This window comes from Helicoverpa armigera, chromosome 6, assembly GCF_030705265.1.
Source record: "Helicoverpa armigera isolate CAAS_96S chromosome 6, ASM3070526v1, whole genome shotgun sequence".
In the NCBI taxonomy this organism is placed as follows: domain Eukaryota; kingdom Metazoa; phylum Arthropoda; class Insecta; order Lepidoptera; family Noctuidae; genus Helicoverpa; species Helicoverpa armigera.
In genome coordinates, this window is record NC_087125.1 from 13,198,332 (window position 1) to 13,223,815 (window position 25,484).

At 35.3% G+C, this 25,484-nt stretch overlaps 3 protein-coding genes across 5 annotated transcripts; 1 reads left to right on the forward strand and 2 right to left on the reverse strand.

Moving 5' to 3' along the window:
- Positions 1-149: 149 nt before the first annotated feature.
- Positions 150-1,526, reverse strand: LOC110381203 (rRNA-processing protein UTP23 homolog). The gene is made up of 2 exons (XM_021341446.3): positions 1,388-1,526; positions 150-823 (listed from the first exon to the last, which is right to left on the reverse strand). Exons 1-2 carry the CDS (start codon positions 1,505-1,507, stop codon positions 170-172), a joined length of 774 nt encoding a protein of 257 aa, XP_021197121.3. The 5' UTR covers positions 1,508-1,526; the 3' UTR covers positions 150-169.
- Positions 602-1,641, reverse strand: LOC110381204 (anaphase-promoting complex subunit 13). Of its 2 annotated transcripts, none has more exons than XM_021341447.3 (3): positions 1,530-1,641; positions 1,029-1,242; positions 602-823 (listed from the first exon to the last, which is right to left on the reverse strand). In XM_021341447.3, exon 2 carries the CDS (start codon positions 1,239-1,241, stop codon positions 1,029-1,031), a length of 213 nt encoding a protein of 70 aa, XP_021197122.2. In that variant the 5' UTR covers position 1,242; positions 1,530-1,641; the 3' UTR covers positions 602-823. The 2 variants fall into 2 exon arrangements, with proteins under 2 accessions (XP_021197122.2, XP_049708396.1); XM_049852439.2 differs by lacking the exon at positions 1,530-1,641 and adding an exon at positions 1,388-1,527.
- Positions 1,642-2,016: 375 nt separating this feature from the next.
- LOC110381205 (ras-related protein Rab-5B) lies at positions 2,017-24,201 on the forward strand. Of its 2 annotated transcripts, none has more exons than XM_049852433.2 (6): positions 2,017-2,233; positions 7,816-8,066; positions 9,552-9,624; positions 20,301-20,517; positions 20,983-21,098; positions 21,463-24,201. In XM_049852433.2, exons 2-5 carry the CDS (start codon positions 7,819-7,821, stop codon positions 21,084-21,086), a joined length of 642 nt encoding a protein of 213 aa, XP_049708390.1. In that variant the 5' UTR covers positions 2,017-2,233; positions 7,816-7,818; the 3' UTR covers positions 21,087-21,098; positions 21,463-24,201. The 2 variants fall into 2 exon arrangements, with proteins under 2 accessions (XP_049708390.1, XP_049708391.1); XM_049852434.2 differs by lacking the exon at positions 2,017-2,233 and adding an exon at positions 2,484-2,843.
- The last annotated feature ends 1,283 nt before the right edge of the window (positions 24,202-25,484 follow it).

Sequence of the window (25,484 nt, forward strand, 5' to 3'; positions counted from 1 at the left end):
ATAACACATCATAACAGCATCTGATAACTATTCTATATTGAATAATGAATGAAAACTTTTTTTATTTTGCTAAAGAGCCAGAAATAATTATTGCAGAAAATCGTATGTTTTTTACTAGGGCTTAGAAAATATCAAATAAAACTACTGTATTTAATTATAAAAACTTTTATTAACTACTAGTAGCAGCAGCCTTCAACTGCTCTTTCAGATGTTGTGGCAACTTTTTCTTCTTTCTTTTCCTAACTTTACCTTCACTCACACTCTCCCCTTTACTCTTATTATTATTAACTGGTCCTTTCTTCTTCTTCTTTTTACAGGACAGAGGATTAGGATTATGCTGTTTCTTCTTTCTAATAGGAATTTTCCGTTCCTCAACTTTTTCTTCTACTCCAAGGACTTTTTTCATAGTTTGCAATGCCTCATTTTGAGTTTCAGTGATAAATAAATTAGGGTTCCCTTCCAAGCTTTGGCCTGCTTTAGCATTGCTTGCCGGTGAAGGCTTTTCTAGTGTCGGAGATTTGTTATGGAGGTACAGAAGTGGAACACCAGCTCTTTCTCTCATTTTGTCCTGTAAGTCCCTGTCCTGTGTTGCCAGTATGTAGTGCTTGTCATTCTTCCGACCTACCATAGACAATATACAGTTAGAACCTCCAATAGGCTCCTTATGATTACATTCATGTATGCCAAATTGCTTCAATATAGTTAGGGCTCCATGGGTCTTTTTTGCAATTTTCTCTGTTTCTATTATTATACATCTTGTGGTCAATAATTTAGCTTGTGAGTTCAAATATTTTGGGATTTGTTCTCTTATGTTTATTTGTTCCTGGAAAAAGATGAAAGAATACTTATACGTTAGCTTATACCTACAGACCTACTTTTCTATACACAGGTAAGTGAAAAAGTGCCAACACTCTATCGAAGCAATCATTTTTTTGCATCTTCCATGTAACAAAATAAAATCAAACAGAAAATTTTATATTTTGAATTTTTTCATAAGTTAGAAAGTGCTAATAAGTTAGTCAGAATACCTAGTTTTGATTATTGCTAGCGGGCTCCGGGAAATTCTCTTGCCAGCGCATACTCTGTTCCTTAAGCGTGAGATGAGAGTCAGCACTATCAGCTTCAGGGTCGGGCAGCTCCTCCAGCGGGACCTGGATGTCCTCATGAGGCAGCTGCTCAGCCCGCCACTCCTCGTCCACAATGTCGATCAGACGACCATTGCGCCGGTACTTGCTGTCCATTCTGTGCAAATGAACTCGATAAGATTTCTAGCGCTATAGGCAAAGGTTTTAGAAATATTTTGGGCCAGCAATAATGAAAACTAAGTCTTCTTTTTTGTGCACATGGCTAAGTTATTGACTTTAATAATACTAAGAAGAAGACTTACTTTGAAAGCAGCAAAACAAAATGTGCCGTCCAGCAAAACTTGATACGGCTGGTGGAAACCAAAGTTATTGTAGTAGAACTTTAAGTATTTCTGGACCTTTTTATATCGAGTGATCTTCATTTTATAAAACTATAGTACGAACCTGGTGTTTTGGAATTATATGCACTGTTTTATATGATAACCACAAAAATGTGCACCTCCAAGCAAATGCGAAACAAGTATTATCTGTCAAACTATGACAGCAGATGTCGAACTGACAAGTGAAAGGTCATGGATCATGCCACAGATCATTCAAGCTTCCTGTGCATATGCATGCATATAATATGCACATTATCTTGGCCTTTAGAAATTCCATATTGGTCGTAAGTAATCGAAAGGTCGTAAGTAAGGTCGAAAGTCGTATAATAAAAAAATGATGCTGGTTCTCAAGCGACGCTAAGCATCCCATATTCAATAACGATACTAGACGAGAACAGGAAGTTTTGTGCATTTGTCTCATGGGAACTATTTAAGTGATGGATATGCGTTGATGAATTATTATTGTCCTTACAACAATAATAATTTGTTTTTCGCAAAAATAATCATAAGCAACAAACTTTTTTATTAATGACGTATACTAAACCATAGACAGCTTTTTGTGAAATGAAACGTCTCGCTCGCTCTCTCGCTTCCATGTTTGTTCGTGGTCATTTTGCATTTCTGTGCTAGATTTTCCAGTTTAGCATTTAAAATTAATGATTTTATTCGTTAAAGTGTGTAATTAATGATATTTTCGGCAATACGGCGACCTCTTGAGGATCTGTCGCCCGAGGAAAAGTGCAAAACAGCGGTATAATAACAGGGAGGGTACGTCTTTCATATCCTTATAATCAAGTAAATGCGTCATTTTATCGAATATTGTTGAGAGTGTTCATGAAATGAGACGATTAGGCATATTGTTCTCAGAACTAGTCACCGAGACAAAGTGATCTTACGCGTAGATGACTACGTAGAGTGGTTTTATGACATACAGCTGATTCCGATGAGGGCGTCTATTGGTAATTTTTTAATCGTCCGACTCGAAGGAAACGCTATGATACGGGCATAAGCGGTTAGTCATCATCATAACAGACACGTTTTTGGTGCGCGACAGATAAATTGATCGAGAAATTGTATAATGTAGGTCCGGCGAACTGCGCCGAACGCTGGCTGATAAAGTGTCATTGTTAATACCTTTTGTTTCTTTGTGATTTCGCGACGATACGGACGTGAAGATAACAACTTCTTGTTTACCGTTTTAAGCCAGCCTTTATTACAGTCGCTCAAGTAGTTCTCAAGCCTCAAGGTTTCAGAAAAAAACAACCAATTGAATTATTTTTAATGTGCATGGGTGATTGATTAGTAGTTTAAGACTTTAAGTAGTCACTTGAAGCTTTGTCAATGGTGTCCAACTGTGTTTTTGTAGGACTTTTATCTGGTGAGTACTGTAAGAAAATAAAACCTTCATGTTAGGTAACTTATCAATACAGCATGTTACTCTACTGAAACAAGATAGTATTTTCACCATTTTAAGGCTATATTTTCCTCTTTTTTACTAAGAATTAACAAACAACAAACAATTTATAAGTAAAAATGATTTGTCATTGCAAGCACACAGGTTTTTATGAGCAAGGTATTTATCACCCTATAAAGTGAATCATGGTAAAAAGTACATAACCTGTTATCCTTGAGCAAATAATTAATTTCACCTCATTATCTGTGGAAGATTTTAAAGCAATTATGATTTTTATCATTTGTTACTGCTGAGAATGTGACACAAAATAAATAAGCATTTTTATCAGTTTCATCATATATTTAACCTTTGAAAAAATATTCTACAATAACATAGGAAAAATGATGATATTTCATCATCATCTCCAAAGTCTTTTCCCAATTATGTTGGGGTTGGCTTCCAGTCTAACTGGATGCAGCAGAGCACCAGTGTTGTGTACAAGGAGCGACTGCCTATCTGACCTCCTGAACCCAGTTTATACCCAGGCAACCCAATGCCAAAGGGTGACATTTGTAACACATTGTAAAAAGGACAGTTTTAATGAAATATGAATATTCTATTTACCTAAAAACAAAAACAAATTGGTCAATTAATTAGTTGAAGACAAGCAGACATTTTAAGTGTAGTGCTACATTTTAATTTATGCAAAGTTATCTACCAAAGAGGTGGACAATACCACCATAGAGTTAAACATCTTTTTTTATTACACTTGTATCTTTCCAAAGAGTATGTATGAAAGAGTTCTTATATCAATCTGTTTACATAACAGAAATCTGTAGAGACACAACATTGCGCAATGTTATGCACATCAATTAACATAATTATTCCTAGTTATTATCGTCACACTTGAAATAATTCATAAATTAAACTTAGATATCAATTGGAGTTATTTGAAATGATTATTTTCCTGGTTTCACTGATTTTTAAGGTAATGCAACATAAAATATGTATTAGTGGAGTATTATTAATTGATAAGTTCACACTAATATAATGTTTTTGTTCTTGACAATAGAGTTTACTATCATTTGTCAGTGCGGCTACAGTTATATAAAGGTTTAACAAAATGTAGGTGTCTATCTTCTAGAAAGGATAATAAAGGGTTATTGTAGCACTAGATAACGTGTTTGTAGAGATCAACAATATTCCTTTGACCATATGATCTCTTATACCAATAAGCCTTGTTAAGAAAGTAGAGGAGTATGATTTGTAGCTTTCACCAGTGTCCCGTGGAAATTACTCTGTAAATCTGAATAATATTAGTATAGATAAAGAACAACTGACTTCAATAATGTTCAATGTTCTGTTTAAACAGACAAGAAAACTCACAGAAATTAAACTTATAAAAAAATGTTAAACATGTGTTTTAGCAAAGTAACAAAGTTACAACAAAATACCATATTTTAGATAATTTTTACAGTGAATTCATGTCAGTAGGACAATATTTGATAAATAAGTTCTCACTATCTTCAAGTAAGTAGCCATATTGTTATTGTTTTTATGTGAATGAGGACAATAATTAACTTTGACTGTAACATTTCCTTGCACCTTTGTTTGTGGTTTATCTTTTTGTTTGTTTAAAGAATTGTATACCTTTTGTTTTACTTGTATATTAATGAAAAATACTGCAAACAATATGAGATATGGGTCCACTTCCTTGCAGACCAATTGTTTCTGGGTATATCAAATGACTCATCATAGCTCTTCTCTCAGTTTCACCCGTGTCCTGTGGGAACTATTGTCTGTACTGGGATAAAATATAGCTTATGTTACTTGGGAAGAGTGTATCTTGCCAATGGTGGAAAAAAAAATCTAGGTTTTTGGTCCAGTAGTTTTCGAGTTTATGCACTACAAACAAACAATATGAGATATGGCTTATTTGCAGAATAGTTTCTGTATATATAAAATGATTCATAATATGTCAGGGAAGTTATTAAGCTAGTAAGGATATCTTTTTTTGCTAGGTTCTGTCTATGGTGCTCGCACAATATAGTGTTCTATTTGTGATTGTTTTGTTTTTATTTGAGCAAAGAATCCAGAGAGAGAGAGATAGGTTTGAGAATCAGTACAAAAGTATTGATTACTTACAAACTTAATTACTTATAACTATTTTTGAAATATCACGTTTTGTTAATGAAGACAGCAGACTCAAATATAAAAGATCTCAATGCTGTAAAATAAGCATTGAGTTTAAGGTTGTTATGCCAACTATAATTAGTAATATTATGTATTTCCTGCGCCGATTTGTATGGTCCTTCCTGCCTTTCATGTTCATTGTATTTTTATACAAATATAACAAGCAAGGCAATTCATTAATTTAATTTATTGAATAGCCATATATTTCAATAGCTTCCGCCAATGGTTTTACTCGTATCTCGTAGGTACTACGCGCACCCGGATAAAACGTAGCTTATAGTCTTCCCCAATAAGTGGACTATCTAACAACACGCTTTTTAAAATCGGACCAGTAGTTTCTGAGATAAGCCGTTGAAACAGGCAAACTCTTCAAAAACAGCTATAGACTGCTCCTGCATAGTTTTTAAAATAAATAATTGATGCATATTTATTACACATCTGTATTGATAAATCTATGAATACCATTAGTATGTCAAATATGTTAGTCTATTAATACGCAAGATAAAGTTATTTGCATATTTTATAGAACTAATCTCTAGAACTGAGGACTTCGTCCTTTAAATTATTTCAGATTTGTATAGCGCTATATTAGTGTAGTTTTTTTGGTTTGAACTATGCTCAAAGTGAATATAAACCAACATAATCCATAAAATCTACACAGATTATAATTATCACTTTGAATTATGTATAATTTTCCTATTACTAGTAAACCTAATTTCTCACTTATCTTGACACAAATGTATTTTAGTTACAAATAAAGCGGTTTTGTAGATAGTCTACACTAATATAATAAAGAGGAAAAAAATCTGTTTATTTGTATAAACTCAAAAACAACCAAACCGATTTTAAAAAGTCACAGTTGGAAAGCTACACTCTTCCCGAGTAACATAGGCTGTATTTTATCCCCGTACGGCCAGTAGTGTCCACCGGACACGGGTGAAACCGCGGGAAAACGACTAGTTACAAATAAAATGGTTTTGTAGATAGTACGGTATATTTAGCACTTGTCATATCAATCGTTTCGTTTTTAACGCCCATAAAATAATATGTGTATTTATAATTTGCTTATCTCCTATTTATAACACGAAAAAAAAACGGATTTCATTATCTATGCCACGTGTTTTTTGGCTTTTCTGTTTCTATATGCGAGTCGGTTATTAAGATAAGCATACTATCATGCTTGCTTGCTCCTCAGGGCTAGAAAGTAAAGAGAGTAGGCACCCAATGTAATCCACATAAACATTTTTTTTTTGCTAAAATACTACTCATCTATTTTTTATGCATTTAACTTGCTCTAGGTTGACCCAAAAGGTATTAGTTTAATGTTTTAGAACCAGCTTTCATTTAATAAAGCGTATCCAAGACGGTTCATCCATTTAAGAGCTACGGTGCCACCAGACAAACTTTTAACACCACTCTAGGATTGAAAAAAAAATATTTTCCCCCCATCTTTTAAGATTTTATGACTTGTGATCAGAAGCATAAATTATTCAGAAAAACATATTCATTTAGTTTAGATCTTGCTTATAAAATGGTAATAATGATCTCATAAAAACAGTGCAACAAACTTTACTGTCTGTCTGATAATATATTTGTTTACTTGCATTGGCAACATTTATTATCAACTAGCTGTTCCCCACGGCTCCACTCGCGTTCTGTAGGAACTACTACCCTTATGGGGATAAAATATAGCCTATGTTACTCGGGAAGAGTGTAGCTTTCCAACAGTGAACGAACTTGCCAAATCGGTTCTGTAGTTTCGGAGCTTTTTTGCAACAAACAAAAAATATGTTTTCTCTTTATTATATTAGTGCAAAAGTATGAATAACAACAGTGTCAAAGTAGTTTGCATACAGTCTACATAGTTTTGCACTCAGCTAAAGAGAAATATTTTCATCAAATTAGGTGGGTAGTGGTAATTTTCATGCAAACCGCTGAAGGTCATGGTGTAAGCTGTTCTGGTCAAGGGCGATGTTATTTAAGTAACTCATGTTTATGCTTTTGAAAAATGTAGGTTCACAAAAAAAATATTACGAGTTACTTTATAGAGTTGGAGTAGGTATCTAAAATTATTTTTTTGTCTTAACGCGCTATTACCTATCACTAAGGGAGCGATTTGAAAAAATCTTTCATGTCTTGGATAGCCCATTTATCTTTTTATCCGGGTGCGAGGAGTAGTTCCTATGGGACCCGGGTGAAACTGCTGGCAGAAACTAGTACATATTGAATGTAAAGACGTCTCACCATTGATAAAATATTTTCTATAATGCCAAAGTCTATACTTTTATGGTGAAACAGATACATAGACAAGAGTAATAATAGGATTAGCAAGGTGGTATAAATAGAACTTGTACATAATATCTAACAGTTCATACATTACTTGTACATATTTTCTTTCTATGTATATCTTCCTTTGTCAGAAATATCCTATTCATCAAAAATATTTAGGTTAGTCAAAAAACCAGATAATCAGTATCACCGAGTTGTGGTTATAAGTTAGGACTCTCATGTAACACACAGATAGAAGAGGTTAGTTCTATTAATTAGAATTTAAGTTGGCCCAAATATGTGTCCCCTAGGTTCCACCTGCGTCACAAGGGAGCTACTTCCCACAGCTGGATAAAAGGCCTATATCTTTTCTCAGGCTTTATGTTATCTATGTACCAAATTCAATTCTTTTGCAGTGAAAGCAAGACCCATAGTCGGCTACGTTTGCATTTATAATATTACTAATAGCAAAACTAATTATATTTTTCTTTTATAGGCGATGGCAACAAACAGGAGCGGTGCGGCGCAGCGGCCGAACGGCGCTCCACAAACGAAGGTCTGCCAGTTCAAGCTGGTGCTCCTCGGCGAGTCGGCGGTGGGCAAGTCCTCGCTGGTCCTCCGCTTCGTGAAGGGCCAGTTCCACGAATACCAGGAGAGCACGATCGGCGCCGCTTTCCTCACGCAGACCGTCTGTCTCGATGACACTACGGTCAAGTTTGAGATTTGGGACACGGCGGGGCAGGAAAGGTTGGTATACTGGCTTCATTTATGCTATGTCTACTGAGAGAATTATGTATATTATCATTGTCATTGCTGACACTAACTACCCAATAATGATGTTTCCTTTTTTGTGAAGGGCATTTCCTTGAAACCTAGACACTCAGACTGAGGGTGATTTTAGTCTGCGGGGCGCAACAACGGACCAAGGCCCGCCGGGGATGCGGGACTGTTCGAAAGAGGGTCGAGAGAGATCGAGAGAGGGTCATTTGATGATTTTTCCCATAAAAAAGGGTCATTTTAGTTGGTGATATAAAACATGGGCCATGCTTATTTCAGTTGTATACATACAACAATTATTATTAGATTTTTCAAGTAAGTTCTTTACATACCAGTGGGTAACTGTTACCTATCAGAATTTCATCCTATTTTTTAAAATGATTGTCGTATCGTCCCATTACTGGGCTGCGGCAGTCACTCAGTCAAGGGTTGAGCGTTAACCACCACGCCACCTTTAATCAGTCATTGGTGTCTTTTATATACTTAGAAAGTACATACAAATATATAAAAGTTGCATTGGTACTTGCATGACCTGGAATTGAACCCACACAATCTTATTTGAGAGACTGGTCAAGATGATCGCTGGATCACAAATAAAATATAGTTTTACGAATAGTAATTGACACTAGTGTGTTGTGTAGGTAATCAATTTGGCGCCATATTTAGACTTGTTATGCTCTTCATGTTTAGATTATGTTTCGGTATAACAACAAGTAATACAATACAATGTTTCTTTTAGTAAGTTTGATATCACCTTAATATACTTATTTTAGTATACTTAAGTAGTAGGCAAAGATTAGATTTTTTTATACGAAATTAATTAAAACATTATAAAGCAACACTAGGCCATAAACACCACCATAAAACAGAAAAGCAATACCAAAAACAATCGCTCGAGGAAAACCAAGACAAATGAAATCAATGGGCCTTGAATCATTGCTACTTCTACGTCTAGTCGGATAATAGGGACTGAGGAAATTCACACTCGAAGGTCGTCTGTGCATACCTTTATGTTTGATCGTCTTGTACTAGCTTAATTGATTCTCTGATGTGCATCATTAAAAAATGACTATGTTTAATGAAGCTGACTAATTAGCATTTGATTAGTTAGTAACGATTGAATTAATGAATGAATGAAACTTGTGCTGCTAATGAGTTGCATAAGATACTAGCTGTTTCCCATAGCAACATTTTACCCGCATCCCGTGGAAACTACGTCTCGTACCATGGCAAAATATATATGTATAGCCTGGGACCTAGGGCCTAGGTCATCCAAGGATAGCTTCCCAACAATGAAATAATTTTACGTAAGAAGTCTTTTGAGTACAAACATACAAGTAATTGTGGCCTCTTTAGTTTATTAGTACATTCGAGAGTAATGTGTCATTGAAAAAACCATGTAGTATTTAATATTTATAGGTCAAATCTTGTAACAATATCCTTTTCAATTCGCAGGTATCACAGCTTAGCGCCGATGTACTACAGAGGTGCGCAAGCGGCGATCGTCGTATATGATATTACTAATCAGGTAAATATTTACTTGTTATACGTCAGAGTACCGTGAAGTGCATCTATACTTACTCATTTGTTTGTTAGTTTGTTTATATAAGGTGATCTCCGAAATTGCTGGAGCGGTTCCAAAATATCTTCCATTCATGTTAAGCTTCATTTTATTTTTTAAGCTGTTTTGTTTCCAAAAAAGCTAAATTAGTGACAATACTGGGTCGAATTGAGAACCTCTTTTTTGGGAAGTCGGTTAAAAATTTAGCTATCTGATATTAGTCATCAGTATTGTTTAGTCAATGAAGTCTAGAATGTAAACATGTTTTGTTATCAAAGTCTAATTCAAAAGGAAATATATTATCACTATAATCTTAATATGTACTTTGCACTTTGTGTTCCAAAAAAGGTGGAATATAATGTACTGCTATTTGGTTTAATTAACTTCTGAATAAATGATATTTTTTAACGTTCAGAAATGATTTACTGACCTCAGACCGTACAAAATGTGGTAATTCTGCATTTCAGTACTTTCAACAGTTTCGTCTGCGTCTCTAGGGAACTTCTTCCCGCGCATCGGTCCAGTATTTCCTGATATTAGCGCGTTCAAACAAACACTATTTTCATAAATTTGCATTAACAAAGACTATTATAGATCTCAACACACCAAACGAATTCCTTGCATTATTAACCTATAAGTCTTACTTATAATCTATTCCTAACAACGGGCTTTGTTCGCAAACCTCCGGATAGAAAGTGAATAATACGTCCAAAAATCACAATTGAACAATGTACAGCAGATTTCACTATCGCGACGCGGTTACAATTACTAATGACTCAGAATTGCGTACAAAGTTTTCAAAGTTGTAGTCAAAAATAACTCTTTTACTAATGTCGGGTAAAAAGGTTGGGTGGGTTCCGTAAAACAGTCATCAGGGTTCCGCCAAAATTTAATTTCAACAATATTTATTAATTTCTTCAAAAAATGTTCAGTATCGATTTGTTATCATTTGATATAGGGTTCACTACGAGGTATTTAGTTCAGTATTTAAAATTAGTCAGATAGCTTTAGGAATCATTGTAGCAATTTATAAAAAGGGTACACCTGGAATAATCATCATTAAGTTTCCATAAGACAAGGAAAAACCTGGAATGATGATCATTAAGTACCAAGAAATTTATTGCTGCAAAAAAAAAAACGTCTTACCCAAATAAAAACACGAGTTCCTGCTTCCTGAAGCATGAAGACAAAGCCTTAATCTATAAATTATGAACAAAATCATCACAAAGCATCAGTGTGAACATCCCGTAGTTAGAACTAACTGAATGGCATTGAACATATCTAGTTCAAGTTTAACGCCGATTCGATTCGGTTCTATCGTAACGGCGCAGATTGATCCACTTTTGTATCGATAAAAAGAGCTGTGAAAATGACAGTTCTAAGTAGAGCATCATTTTTAGAATGTTGAAATTAATAGAATTAATATTTAAAAAAATAAGACCATGAATTCTGCGTACTTATGTTAATTAAAAATAAATACTAAATATGTTAAAATTCTTTGATAACATGCAAAAATAGGTTTTTCTGCAATCAAGAACATCTTGTTTGCTAAATAAAAATATTATTCACCTCCTATGATTAGCGACTTAACTTTTCTTAAACAAATATACTTTACCAAGAAAAAAATAAACTGCTTCGCCCATATAATGTGTACAACAAAAGCCAAAAAGTTACATACACCACCGTGAAACCTACTTGGACAATACCGGTACAATTTGTGCCCCACGGTCAAGCGATGGTCAGTAGGCAAAGGTCGCTAGTGTTTATTCAGTGTTTAGTGCCACACGTGTAATGTAACAGCATTTTGGGCAAAAGTAAAGCTGAATGTTCACTGTGGTGTAACAGCTTTTTCTATATTTTTTAAGTATATTTTGCATGATAAAAGTTTCATACACCACCGTGAAACCTACTTGGACAATACCGGTACAATTTGTGCCCCACACGGTCAAGCGATGGTCAGTAGGCAAAGGTCGTTCGTGTTTTTTCAGTGTTTAGTGCCACACGCGTAATGTAACAGCATTTTTGGCAAAAGCAAAAGTGAATTTTCACTTATAATACCACAAGAGCTTCAAAATTATCGGGTATTTTCCGATAGGTTCGTCGCGCGAAGCGCGAGTGATTTTTCCTGAAAAACTTGACGACTTTATTTGTTTGCAGGGAACCTTGAGGGAAATGCCAGATAATTTTGAAGCTCGTGTGGTATTCGGGGGATTATTTTTCCGTCCCAAATGTCGGCCACAACCTGTCAGTTTGACGTAGCAACGACCAGAGAAAATATTCAAAAAAAATTATCAGTATAATACCATGTAGGTTGTACCACGTGACGTCGAATGGTGCAATTCTATTGGTCGATATTTGGGTCGGAAAAATAATCACTGTAGTGTAACAGTTTAGCTACAATTTTTTATTATTATTTTTCTAAGGGCACAATTTTTTAAATCTCCATGGTTAAGTATATTTTAGCTGCAGAAAGGTTTGTAATTTACGGGCATTCTCAATATTCTATGTACCTATCTGTTATTTTGCTTACTAGAGATAGTTTGATAATCAGATAGAATATTGGGAATGGAGGTTAGACAGATTGTTAGAAATCAATATCAAAATTATATTTGACCACTGAAGCCAAATAAGTACATGATACACAATGCTATCAGTTTTTGCTTTATCTAGCTAGACTATCAATATTATAGTATTTTCTCAAAATATCATCTGTCTGCAGACAACTTATCACATACATAATCTGTACCGCAGTTTCTTTGTAAACTCTGATAATAATGTTATGTCCTTGCTAGGTCAGCGGAGTTCAGTCAATTGTACGCCATTGTCGCGACTCGAGGTATTTCTGTGAGGAAGTCTTATTTAAATATTTGCAAGTGAATGACTTATGATGAAACAAAGAACGATTTGATTTCATATTCATATACAAGTAAAGGTTTTTTGTTCACCTGTCTTATCTATCTATTTTGAAGTGGTACTGGAAAACTAGGCTTTTGGTCGGTTTTTGAAGACCTTTTGGGAATGGTATTCCCTCACTAGTTCCTCGTTATTATATTCAAGTTCATATTAGAAAGAAAATACTATTTATTTGACACGAAATAACAACAACAGGAAAAACATTCTGTTTTGATTATGAAAATTATGACACCTGTCAAACAAACAAAAACATACAAAAATACAAATTGACAACTTCCTCCTTTTTGGAAAGTCAGTTAACAAAACAAACAACTTTACTACAAAAAACGCTTACTAAAACAAACACACAAAACTCTGACATTTATCACAGGTATCAATTAAGTTTTTTTGCCAACTCTAGGGCAGGTTTTTCATACGAACTAACGAATACCATTGCGTCACACTCGGTTAAGAGCGATGCGAATTAAGCACGTGACTAGTTTTGTTTTTAACTACGGATTACTGAAGATATTGTATGGTTAGTTAGGTAGTGTCGTGTGTTAAGATTTTTCCTTGTTTATGACATTTTCTAATTAGTTTAAATGTATATATATGTATCTTCATATATTTCGTATATAGTGTAGTATAACTTGAGGTATACCTCTAAAGATGACATATTGTAAATTGTCTGTTACATTGAGTATTGTGTTTACATAGGATTTATGATATACAGTTTTTGTTAGTTTAATTTGAATTAACCCTTTATTCCTTCAAGATGAAAGTGTTATATGAAATGAGCGGATTAATTTGAATAAAAGAGAGATAGAGGTTAAATAAGACTCTTTATCATTGTGAATTCTTTAAATCCCAAATTAATGATTCTGAAAACTTGCCAGCCTTACAAGTTGGAATTGCAACTAAATAAATTATTGTGTCCTTAATCTTGCACTTTGATAGTGTTATTTATTTAATTTATTGATATTTCGATAAGGAGTTATTGAGGTTGAAGACTTTAATGACCTGAGAGTTAATAAACATATAGGAAGGCATGTTTAATGATAACTTAAGTACGCATTACTATGAAATATATTGTTGCATATACCTACTGACTATAAAGACTATAAGTCTTAGTCATGTGACATACATACATTGATATAAAAAGTAAATAAACTGCATAAGGTGCATAGATATCAAACGGCTTGTCATCATTTCGAAGATAAGCTGTTTTTGCCGAGGTCAGACCTTGGATGGGTGTGAATTTGCTGACTCCCCATGCTTCGTAGAAAATGATAGACTGTTCCTCTTATTTGATAAACAATTGCTAAGCTAATTAAATTGGTTAAAAAAATAAGTACGGTAATAGGTATAACTTTATTATTCTTTGGTTCGTGTAATAAAACCGGTTTCCCACGGATGTCCGGTGCTTATACATATCTTAGAGGTTTTAAATTGAAAGTCTATTCTTGTGTCTGACTTGACCATTTATCTGCGTTGTCTATGCGTTTCATAAACATCCGAACTTTTACAGACAGTTACAAGCCAGTGGGCGAACACCTTTAGCGAGCACTTCAGTTGGAAATATGACGATATGCCAATTGGATTATTTCACGATTTCCGAATGGTGCTAAGGTGATATCGTGACATGAAGAGTAGGTCAAAAATAGCAAATATTATTTCTATATTGGCTATGTATATCAATGTATTTCAGTAAAAAAATAGTTATGTGCTCCTTAATCCTATGAAAGCCTTAGTACTTAGGACTTTTGCAATTTCAGTTCTTTTGAAATTGCTAATATTTATTTTCTAGGTGATTTTACAGAGTTAAAAAGCGTTATAGTAGGCCTACAAAACTATTGGGGATCTACTGATTCTTTCCTACTAAACATGTTTTCTTTGACATATACAATTCCAACACTAAAAGTAAACAAAAATACATAAAATAAAAACCCTAACTACACAAAGAAATGCAGCACAATCGCTCTGATATACAAACGTTATCGCTTATCAGATAACGTAACAATTATACGGCACGTCTCACGATCCCTTGCCGAGCCTCCCGACTCGTGAAGTCCTATATTATCTCCTGAATAGGCCCATTCTCATTGACAACATAAACTTCAGTTCTCTTAAAATAAAGTTTACTATGAATTTTCAGGTTTAGTTTTCAAACTACATAAATAGTTTTAGAAAAATCGACGTTTATGATGTCTGTGAATATGAGCCATATAATTAGTAACTTAGCTGTTTTGGTCTAGTAGTTAAGAGCGCGATTTGTGTGCACTTGATCTCGGATTCAATTCCCGGGTCCGTCTTAAATCCCTTTGTATATGTTTAGAAACTATCACAAAGCAGCCCGGAGTCTAAAAGATGATGGTTCCCTGAGATAAGCATGTTCAAAAAACAAACTTTTTCAAAGTCAAAAGCTTTTATTTTCTAACAGACATAATATGAAAAGCCAGACACTAGTTCCACGGTTCCAAAAAGTGGATCCCATGGAGAAAACCGGCATGTCAGCAACCCCAGCGGGGCCCAGCAGGGCCAAGGCCTGCCGGGGCTGCGGGTTGTTCGAAAGAGATACCGCGGCCCTGGTACATAAAAGGCCTATGACGGAACACGACGGTTTTTAGTCAGCAAGAGTCTGACACTCCCTCACCGCTGCTAACCCACAGCGGGAGGGGTCATTTGATGATTTTTGACGTCAGAAAAAAAAATGGAGAAAACCGGCGAGAACTCCTAAAAAAATATTAATTGTTTACAAAGACTCAAGTATAACATTAGAACACATAACTGAAATACAATACCAGGTATTCTTACTCGTCATTAATGCTATTGGTTCTGTTGCATGCGTATCATGACGTGGGCTTCAGCGTGGGTAGAAGCTAGTAATTCATAGTTGTTTCTATTTATAGCTCAGTTATAGGCTTAATCACCCCTCTCTCTTACTTGTAAACACACGGTACGGACGTTTGTGACGATTTGTTCAATGAGAACTGAAGGAGAAAGTGTGGAGGTCTTATCAAACCTTGGGACAGATAACGGCTGATGTATCTTAGAGACTGTGACCTGTTTGGCTGCGCAGTATGTCTTAGGAAAGCTGCACAGCCTTGCTTAACTTCAGGCTCCAAAAAATGCGGTTATAGTACCTAGTCGGTTGTAGTTACCGCGGCCCTGGTGCATATAGGGCTTAAGAAGGAACGTGGTGGGTTTGAGTAAATAAGAGTCTGACACTCCTTCACGCTGCACCCACAGTGCGATGGGTCGTTTGAGGTTTTCCCATCAAAAAAAGGATGTCTCTTAAGGTCTTAACACTTGTGTCCTTAGCTATATGTATATGCTAGTCTTCACCATATTTGCTATCTATGTGTCAAACTGTAAAGTTCATAATGACATAATATAATATACACATATAATAATATACACAACACACAGACATATTTATCTCTTCATGTAATAGGTATGGATTACCAACATTCCATACTTTATCACTAACCGCCTATATAAAATTAAATTGCTTATTATCAAAAAATATTTGTCGCTCTGTTTCATTTAGAATTTGTTGTTGGTCATTTAGAATTTCAGTTTTCCCTATAATATTAATGGAAAGACTATAATTTTATTTACCTAAAGACTCCGTAATATAAAATAAGGATTAGTTAACATATGAATTTAAAGTTAAGCTTAAAGATCTCTCAGGACTTTAATTTTCTTACAACTTCTTCCCTTCCTAAACATTAAAAAAAATATCGAAGACACTGCATTTCAAATGTCCGAAAATAAATACAAAAGTCTACTTTATTCCATCAATGATAACAGGAGCACAGATAAAAAAATAAAACCATCGAATTCGTTATCTGTGGCACAGATAGTGGGATTACCCGCCAACTATGAGGCCATGACTAATGACTTCGTTTTGATTTTTCAGTACGAGGAAACAATATGATTTGTTTATTTATAGTATTTAGTTATGTTTTTATTGGGAAGAGCCAATTAGTCCTATTTTATGAACTAATAAAACGTGTCTCCGTTTGAGACTGTGCTATATTATTTGTAGACAAAACGGAACAAAATTTCTTATTTCTTTTCCAATATTATATTAAATTTCAGAAAACTACATAGGTTTATGAAGTAGTTTCTGTTCTAGGCATTTGCAGGTGCTTATTATCTGGGCCGGATTAAATCAGCACCCGTTCAGCTGTTTAATCTCCTTATTTTAATGTACACACTATCAATTTCAGAATGTTACTGGGGAAAACAATAAAATATTTTTTTGAAATCGATTGAGTAGTTTTGGAGTCTTTAGGGTACAAAAAATATTTCCTCTTTATTTTATTAGTATAGATTAATGACTATTTTATAAAAGTGTTTCGGGATTTTAACTATTCAAAATTAATGTAAAAAAAAAAAATATACCGTTGCGCGTTTCCTGTTCGCCGTATTTTTCTCGTTTTTAATACAACTATTTAAATTAACACCTGCGTATCTAATCCACACATATGTATGTTAAAAACATAGAAATCAGTTTATTTCGGTGGCGGTCAATACTTTAAATGGCATTAAACAAGTAAGTCTTCGAGTTCAAGGGCGTGCCGACAGACAGATAACGGACGTGTATGTTATGCGCTATAAATATTTACTGTATCTACATAACTTCATGTGATGTGTGGAAAATGTAGCTAGGTATGTGGTGCAGTTGATGGTGCTAAGTTTAATGGCCATCATCTTAGAATATTATTATTATTCTTTATTGCACACTTAGTAGGTAGGGCTGCCAGCTCGAATTTCACCAAACCCGGACAAATTAAAAAAAAACCCGGACATTTGGCGTAAATCGCATTTTTCCCCCGAACGAGTTCGATTTTTTAAAAACAAAATAGTACCTAATTTGTAATCCATTTACTATGAACATTCACTTAACTTCAATGAGGTGCTTTCTTACATGAAAAGTGTCCGGGTTTTCCCCGGACACTTCTTGAAACCCCGCCCGGACGGCCCCCGGACGGCCTCCAAACGAGGACAAATCCGGGGAAACCCGGACGGATGGCAGCCCTAGGTATAGGAAACGCGCAAAAAAATACAGAAAGTTTATTTACAACGGCGAGCTTAACTCAAAATTGGCTTCTATTCTTAAAGCATGATAATGTTGTGGAAGTGAGTTTTATATTTGATTTTCGGTTTTCCCGCAGTGTCATCTGCGTCCCGGGGGAACTTATACTCGCGACGGGATAAAATATAGCCTATATTACTCTGGGATATTCCAGCTTTACAACAATGAAATAATTTTTCAACTCGGTGTAGTTTTGGAGCCTTTATGGTACAAACAAACAAAAAATGTTTCCGCTTTATTATATTTGCATAGAGGTATAGATGAACAGGTTTTCTGCCGATATTAAATACAGATTTAAAAGTATATCAGATAGATCAATAGCCTGTTTTAAGTTTTTGTTAGGGTCTACAGATACTTTGTCCGATGTGCTAAGTCCAATGAATGTAGTTTCCATTCCACTAGACACTAAGAAGTTTTACATAAACAAAATCTTTATTAGGTAGACTTGTTTTCATATTCTACCCAAAAATGGTTAATAGTTGAGCACCATCAAATTGAGAACAGTGTAGATAGGCACATAATTTAATTATTTTTTATTAATAATTTTTAAAGGAGAATGAATAGATAGATGAAACGCCCATAAAAGTGCTCAGAAATGCCAGAAATGGGCCATAAATAATTACCATACAAAGTTGTCGCTATTTCTGTGAATAATTACGAATGTATTGATATGTTCTCGTCTGGCGTTCGATATTTCATTATTATAGTATAATATAGTACAGCTTAGATAGCATGTGTCATTCACTACATCGCCGGAAACCAATAGTTCTCATGTCTGTCTGTAATTAATTCATGTGAAATATATTATTTTATGCTTTGATGAGCATATTTTCTGTGTCGGAATGTAGTTTATAAACTTGGTTTTCTTTTGCAAAGGTCAATTTAAAATTATTATGTCTTCATCATAAGACTTTATCGCCCCATGGCCCCCTCTCACACAGACAATTATTGGTTGATTGATTCAAGTCTCATTATTTTATGTAATAATTCGAAAATAATGAAAGAATACAATTATGCACGGCAATTGGATGATAAGATTATGATGACAAATGAGTAATAATCTAGAATCCAGATGAGGATGAAATATTTTCTTTTTTATTCCTTTACAATATTGCGTTGTATAGTTTCTCTCTACAAGGTATGAAAATGTCGAATTTTTAATTAGAAGTCTGTTTATTGTAATTGCATTATTGATTTCTCTCTCCTTACAGTTGCAATAAGCGAAAGTTTACAATTGTTGAGAATCGTATAAATATTAAGGTCAGGAAGGTGATCATCAATCTTTCTTTTATATCTCTACGAGATATAGACCAACGGACTGACTGATAATGGTACAGCAGACTGATAGTTGAATGTTAGCAGGTTATCGTTCGAATTGCTTTATCTTGTAGATAAATATTTGGAAAGAATGTATCAGAGATAGAAGATGCCAAATAACAAATTATAAGGGTCTTTTTTTAGTAGGTCAAAATACTCTAGGTTCTAGGTGGCCCGTATCTGGGGAACCTGGTCTTTCATTATTTTGATGACTATTGTCACGTGTTTTGTAATTATTTCTGATATTTCACACTATAGAGTACATAATATGCTATCTTACATTACATTCACTGCTTTTGTCTCCTATAAGTAGGGCTGCCATTTCGAATTTCGCCGAACCCGGACAAATATTTAAAAAACCCGGACATTTGGCGTAAATCGCATTTTTTCCCCGGACGAGTCCAATTTTTTTTAAACAAAACAAGACCTAATTTTTAATATGACTAAAATATATACTTAAATTCAATGAGGTGCTTCCTTACATGAAAAGTCAGGGCCGTCTCTAGCTCATGTAATACCTAGTATTAAAGATTGTGACGAAATGTATTTCGTAGGTCATAAATATGGAAACTAGAAGTTACTTTCTTGTTAGTAATAGGACTTTAAAACGGCGTTACCTTTTTGATAAGTTAGACAAAAAAATGTTGAAAAATTCAAACAACTGTAAAGTGAAGTTGCCGCGAGCGTAGCGAGCGCGAAAATTTTCGAGTTTTGGGTCACTAAACCTCCTAAACTTGTATAATAAAAAAAATCCGCTAAGTGAAGAAGCCGCAAGAGAAGCGAGCGCAAATTTTTTGGAATATTGGGATATGAAAGTAGCTAAACGTAAAATAAAACAGTGGCAAGAAAAAAAGCCGCGAGCGAAGCGAGCGCGAAAATTTTTGAGTTTTGGGACACTTCGACTTCTGCAGCAAATAAATAAATAGATAAAAAATAAAATAATAAGATAAAAAAAATAGTTTTCAACTCGTAGTTGATGAAGGCGAAGCAGGCTAGGAATTGGCTTGGTTGGTGGATTTAACGATTGTTATTGAAAAACCTGTTTGTTCCTGTGAAAAATGTCCGGGTTTTCCCCGGACAATTCTTGAAACCCCGCCCGGACGGCCCCCGGACGGCCTCCAAACGAGGACAAATCCGGGGAAACCCGGACGGATGGTAGCCCTACCTATAAGGAAACAAACTCAATTTTATTTATTACCAACGTTTTTGGGCAATGCTTGGAATTTCCTAATTCATTTTGCCTTCCCGACAAATTTAATAGGACACAATTATGGGCCATCAAACACATCTTCTCAGCACCAACTTAACAATCTCCATTTCTCAATTTCAGGACACATTCGGTCGCGCCAAGAACTGGGTGAAGGAGCTCCAACGGCAAGCTTCTCCGTCCATAGTGATAGCACTAGCGGGCAACAAGAGTGACTTGGCTGCCAAGCGCATGGTCGAGTTCGAGGAGGCGCAGGCCTACGCGGACGAGAACGGCTTGCTGTTCATGGAGACCAGCGCCAAGACCGCCATGAATGTTAACGACATATTCTTAGCTATCGGTGAGTGGGACCTTCTTTCGTCTTGTATCCCTTTAGGTCGACGCTGATAGCTGTTGAGCCTATTTGCTAAAAACCTACGTATGGGACATTCTGGAACACAGACTCCCTCGGTCGTCGGTCAGGTTATACCCCTTCATAGGTCACGGGTTAAAGCAGACTTCGATTTGCAAAAGTGTCGTTATGTATTAACTGTGACGTTCCATATTCTTTGTATAAAACTACTGCAACGCACACTAATTAGAATCGTAGCCATAAGCATGGAGACATCCAGTTGCACCCAAGCAAATACGTGTATCCACTTTGATTACGCGCTAGATTGCCAAATGATTTGATATTCCGGGTTGATAAATGCGTTGTGATATTTGAATACTGGCTTGAAAGTCGCAAAAGTCGCAACTATCATCGGACAGTTTCTATTCTCAGATTTTTGCGTCGATTTCATTGGTGGTTTGCTTGTGTTTCCAGCGAACAAGTTACCAAAGAGCGAGGGCGGCGGCAGCGCGGCGGCGGGCGGCGCGCGGCGGCTGGGCGACGCCGAGCAGCCGCGCTCCTCCTCCTGCTGCAAGTGATACCCACGTCTGGTCAGTATGCACCATATACCACCGATACGATAGAGAACAATAGACCGTGGATCCGCGCCATCAGCATACAAGGGGTCAATACCCCCCCTGGTATTTTTTGTAGAATGGGATCCTTTTGTGAAATGCAGCTGCAATGCGGAACAAATGATGGTTCCCGAAATCAATAAACCCTTCATGTATCAGCCGATTAATTTTGCCAGCGGACTTTTTGTGGCTGTTTTTTTTTTTTCATTTTGTACAATTGTTTAGAATACCATCTCTTTCAGCAACTTTTTGCTTAGGGATTCAGTTGGTTCTAGCATTTTCCTCTCGAATTTCTGTTAATCATATCGGTATTAAAGTAGACATTTTCTCAAAATTGCAGACAAAACCGCCGTTAGGCTCAGGCGTGGTCGCGGGTTGAGGTATGTAGTGACGTCACCGCCACGCGCCACTCGCCACCCGGCCTGCCCGCGCGGCCGCACATACACGAGCCATCTACTGCACGAGGCAGCGACAGCCGCCTCGCTGTATGAGGCGAGGCGCAGTCGTGTCGTGTGCCTCGCCTCATACAACCACCACATATGGCGGTTGTAGTATAACAATTCTATGCTGCATACAGTATACGATATACTTTGTGCAGGGTAGAATTGTTATACTAAACAAAACATCTAGAAACATCGAGTTTGTCTCGTATAAAAGTCTTTCGCAGTTTTCCAACGTTTCGTCTGCGCCTCGTGTGGTATACGTTTTTTATGTTTATCAACAAATTAGCGAATTGTTATCGAGTTATGCCTCGCGGGGTGGTCTTTAGCTGTATACATAATGTATATCTACTTATTTCTTGCAATATTTATCTTTAAAGTGACACGCCTCGCGAGCCTGCCTCGCCTCATATATATTTATATAAAGTGTGTTTGTACGTCCACGCGGGCCGCATTAAAACATTATATAATATTAATAAAAACAAGCTAATTATAAAAAAATGATAACTAGTTTTAAAACTTATTTGTAACTGTAATGAAAAATGTAATAAAAATGATTATATTTACTTTCGTTTGTATCAGATAGCAGTGCACTGTGCCGTAGGGTTAACGAGATTCCTTCGTTTTAGCAGTAATTGAGCTTGTGTTATACTATTAAATATTATACAATATACTTCACCTGAAGATAATACAACCGGGTATATAAACTTAGAAAAAAGGTCATAAAAAATTGCTAAAAACAGAAAGTTCAATAGTTTTTATTGAGCATTTCTTCAGCTGAAGTATATTTGTATATAAAATAGAAGCGTTTATGTCAAAATTAATTGGTGAAGGTGCATTTACATTCGTGTATCGTTACATATACATTTAATATTATTTTTATCATCTGTTCACTTCGTTGTGGCGGCAAATAAAATTAATATTTTCTTTAATAAAATCTCAACGTTTCACATGAAAAAAAAATAACCATCTTATGAAAAGTGCAGTTTTGTTTGTCGCCACAAATCTAGCTGTCGTCTCAATGTCTCATGTTCATTTACTTATAAATGTTATTATTTGTATCTGCACTGTTTAGCGAAATTTTTATTTTAATAAATATATATTCGTTTTTAAGTTTGAGAGATCGGAAATGAATTTTAATGACAAGTATGTGTCTACAATACGAAAAAGTTACGCTTCGTGGAATATAGTAATTTTATATAAATATAGAGTAACATTTATAAGTAAGGAGTTTACTTCCCTCTGGGTAGTCACGTTCATACGATGAAGGTTCCATGTATGCCGACCCTTTCCCGCTCTATGTAAGCTTCGCTCGATACTTGTATACTTCGTCTTTGTAGACTAATTCCTGAAACTCAATTGACTACAACTAAGTCCCCAAATGGTCCTGAAAGAGCGGAGTATCTCTAGAGTGTATCTTTTGGGAATAAATCGCGTATAAACGGAGATCCCTTCATAGTACTAATAATAAAATCAATTCTCGTTGAAATGTGTAGGTACATTCATCCATACATTATTTTAGTTCAAAATAATATAATATGGCATAGTTATTTAATGAAATAGATTTACACTTCTCAGTTAGGAAGTTATATAGTTATTTTTAAAACACTAATTATTCGATGGATAAATTGTTCTATACATATTATTAATTATTATGTATATTGTCTTGTATAATTTATATTTTATAAGTAAAATGTAAACGGTGGGGTCATAATGTCGTATCCTTTTTTTTATAATCGCATTCCATACAGGGAGGACTCGCTGGGGCCTGCGGAACCCGAAACTTACAATGTCGATAATATTAGACTGTAGTATCGACATCGATAATTCCGATAGCTATCACACCTCTATTTGTCGATATATTGCAAGTACTTGTAGCGTTCGCCAGTTGCATATCGTCCTTAACTTCAACATGAATTGCTATGATATAGCCAGCATTACACCGCAGTGTGAACGCTCGTTTTTCGCTTGTTCTGAGAAATCACTTTAATTTCCTTTGAAAGCTTGCATCACTCCTTACTTAGCAATTTATAATTTATCTATAAGAAGGATAGGTACAGTCGAACACCTTGCGGGAATGGAATTTGTGTTGACGCGTCAGTTTTGTAATACAAGAGAATTTCTAACACTCCACGCCCATCGTTGGGAAAAAAATATCGATACGCAAGTGTCACATAACTTTATTAATCAAAGCTTATAGATGCATTTGAGGGCCGTTCCGTGGTACGCGAGCCCCGTTCTATCATTTAGTGATAGTTTTGATGTCCGTGTATGTATGTTGTAGCGTACCACGGAATGGTTCAATCTTGAGCGTTGACGCCGCTTCCTAGTTAAAATTTGTATGAACCACAAGTTTGGAAATCCATGTAAACGGTCATTTGTTTAACAAATTACTTGTTTTATTTAACGTTGTGGTGCAAAGCCTGTTGAGGAAGCGGCACCCGATATTGAACTCTAAGCCAACGCAATAGAGTAGTGGTTGCAAGCAGTTTCCCCGATATTGGTTAGTAAGTAGCACTGGCCGTCACTGCTGGCCACGGACGCCGATCATGGTAGTATTGTATGTTTTTTGTATTGTGTAAATATTTTGGATTTATTAAGAATATTATTATATTGATTAAAAAAACATTGTAAATGGACTTGCTTTTGGTGTTTTATTTTATCCTTGTTCCCAGAAATATACTTGTCTACGATTTCTACAATGACAATAAGCTATTAATAATTCGGTGTTGCCATTCTAAGTCATTAATAGCTTTAATAACGTTTAATTTTTGCTTCGGTATTTTAAAATGACTCGTGGGGTTCAAATAAACAAAAGATCTTATTAATTATAAACATTGTTTAATAAGCATTTTTACATTTATTGGTTAATTGATGATAATACACGAGAGTACGGCCTAATAACTTCTTAAACAATGTTCATTAATGTAAATCTGTATCTTAAAATATATTAATATTGTATGACTAGTCTATGTACTGAATTACATAATGCACGATATTAACCCTCACACAGAGACATTTAATGATTTCTCAAGTCACTCCTAACTATTGGTGTGCGTTCGCGCAGCGGAATGTTGTTGAATTTAAAGATTTTAATTATGCAGATAATTAGTGTAAGACGTCCTATAATTGTGTATGGTAAATAAAAATTTGTTTAAGCAGCCATTGTGGAGAAATTCACCAAAAACAGATTCCGCTGGGCGAACGTTGGCAAACGTTGTCCTGGCGGAACTTTTTTTAATCCATAGACTTTAGAAGAAAAGAGATGTGTCCGAAAATTAGTGTGTATTTGTGTATAATTGATTATGTATGAATGCAATCAGTGCATGCATAAACTTCGGAGAAATTCAAGTTTCCGCTACGCGAACGTTTGGCCATTAGCTAGTTTTCATATAAAGCGCTTACGTAGAGAGCTGTAGATTTTTACGTACGTTGTTTTGAATTTGTTTACATTTGTTTAAAAAACAGATTTAGAAAAAGTCGTAGGGTTTAAAAGATAAAAATATAAACGTAAAATACACTTATTAGGTCTTAGTTCTTAAAGTATGCAGTTTGGGGTCTAGCTTTTCACGTTTACACAAACCTTGTAAGTGTCTCCGACATGTTGCCAAGTATCAATGATATTCCGTTAGTAATTAAAAAGTTATAGGATATTTTACCATGAACAGATCACTGTTTACAAAGCAGACGAATATCACGACGTTCTAAAGTAATTGCATGGTAAAATGTATGCCAATAATTAGTTTAATCATTCAACTATTCACTTGAAAAATTTCATGTCATTAAATTCAGTAATTAAAGAAAGACAATTATAATACTGACGGAGCATCGAAACCCTACATAATCCGACCAAGTTCGGATAGGTACAAAAAAGCGGCCGTGCCATATGTCTAAGCAACGTTCTTAACTTGGAGGGTTAGTA

Excerpts from the sequence above, each read along its gene's own strand:
- LOC110381203 (XM_021341446.3), bottom strand. The coding sequence starts at position 1,507 with ATGAAGATCACTCGATATAAAAAGGTCCAGAAATACTTAAAGTTCTAC. Across the intron at positions 824-1,387 it reads TTTGTTTTGCTGCTTTCAAA|GAACAAATAAACATAAGAGA; the intron begins GTAAGTCTTCTT and ends ATCTTTTTCCAG.
- LOC110381204 (XM_021341447.3), bottom strand. The coding sequence starts at position 1,241 with ATGGACAGCAAGTACCGGCGCAATGGTCGTCTGATCGACATTGTGGAC.
- LOC110381205 (XM_049852433.2), top strand. The coding sequence starts at position 7,819 with ATGGCAACAAACAGGAGCGGTGCGGCGCAGCGGCCGAACGGCGCTCCA. Across the intron at positions 8,067-9,551 it reads GACACGGCGGGGCAGGAAAG|GTATCACAGCTTAGCGCCGA; the intron begins GTTGGTATACTG and ends TTCAATTCGCAG. Across the intron at positions 9,625-20,300 it reads TATATGATATTACTAATCAG|GACACATTCGGTCGCGCCAA; the intron begins GTAAATATTTAC and ends TCTCAATTTCAG.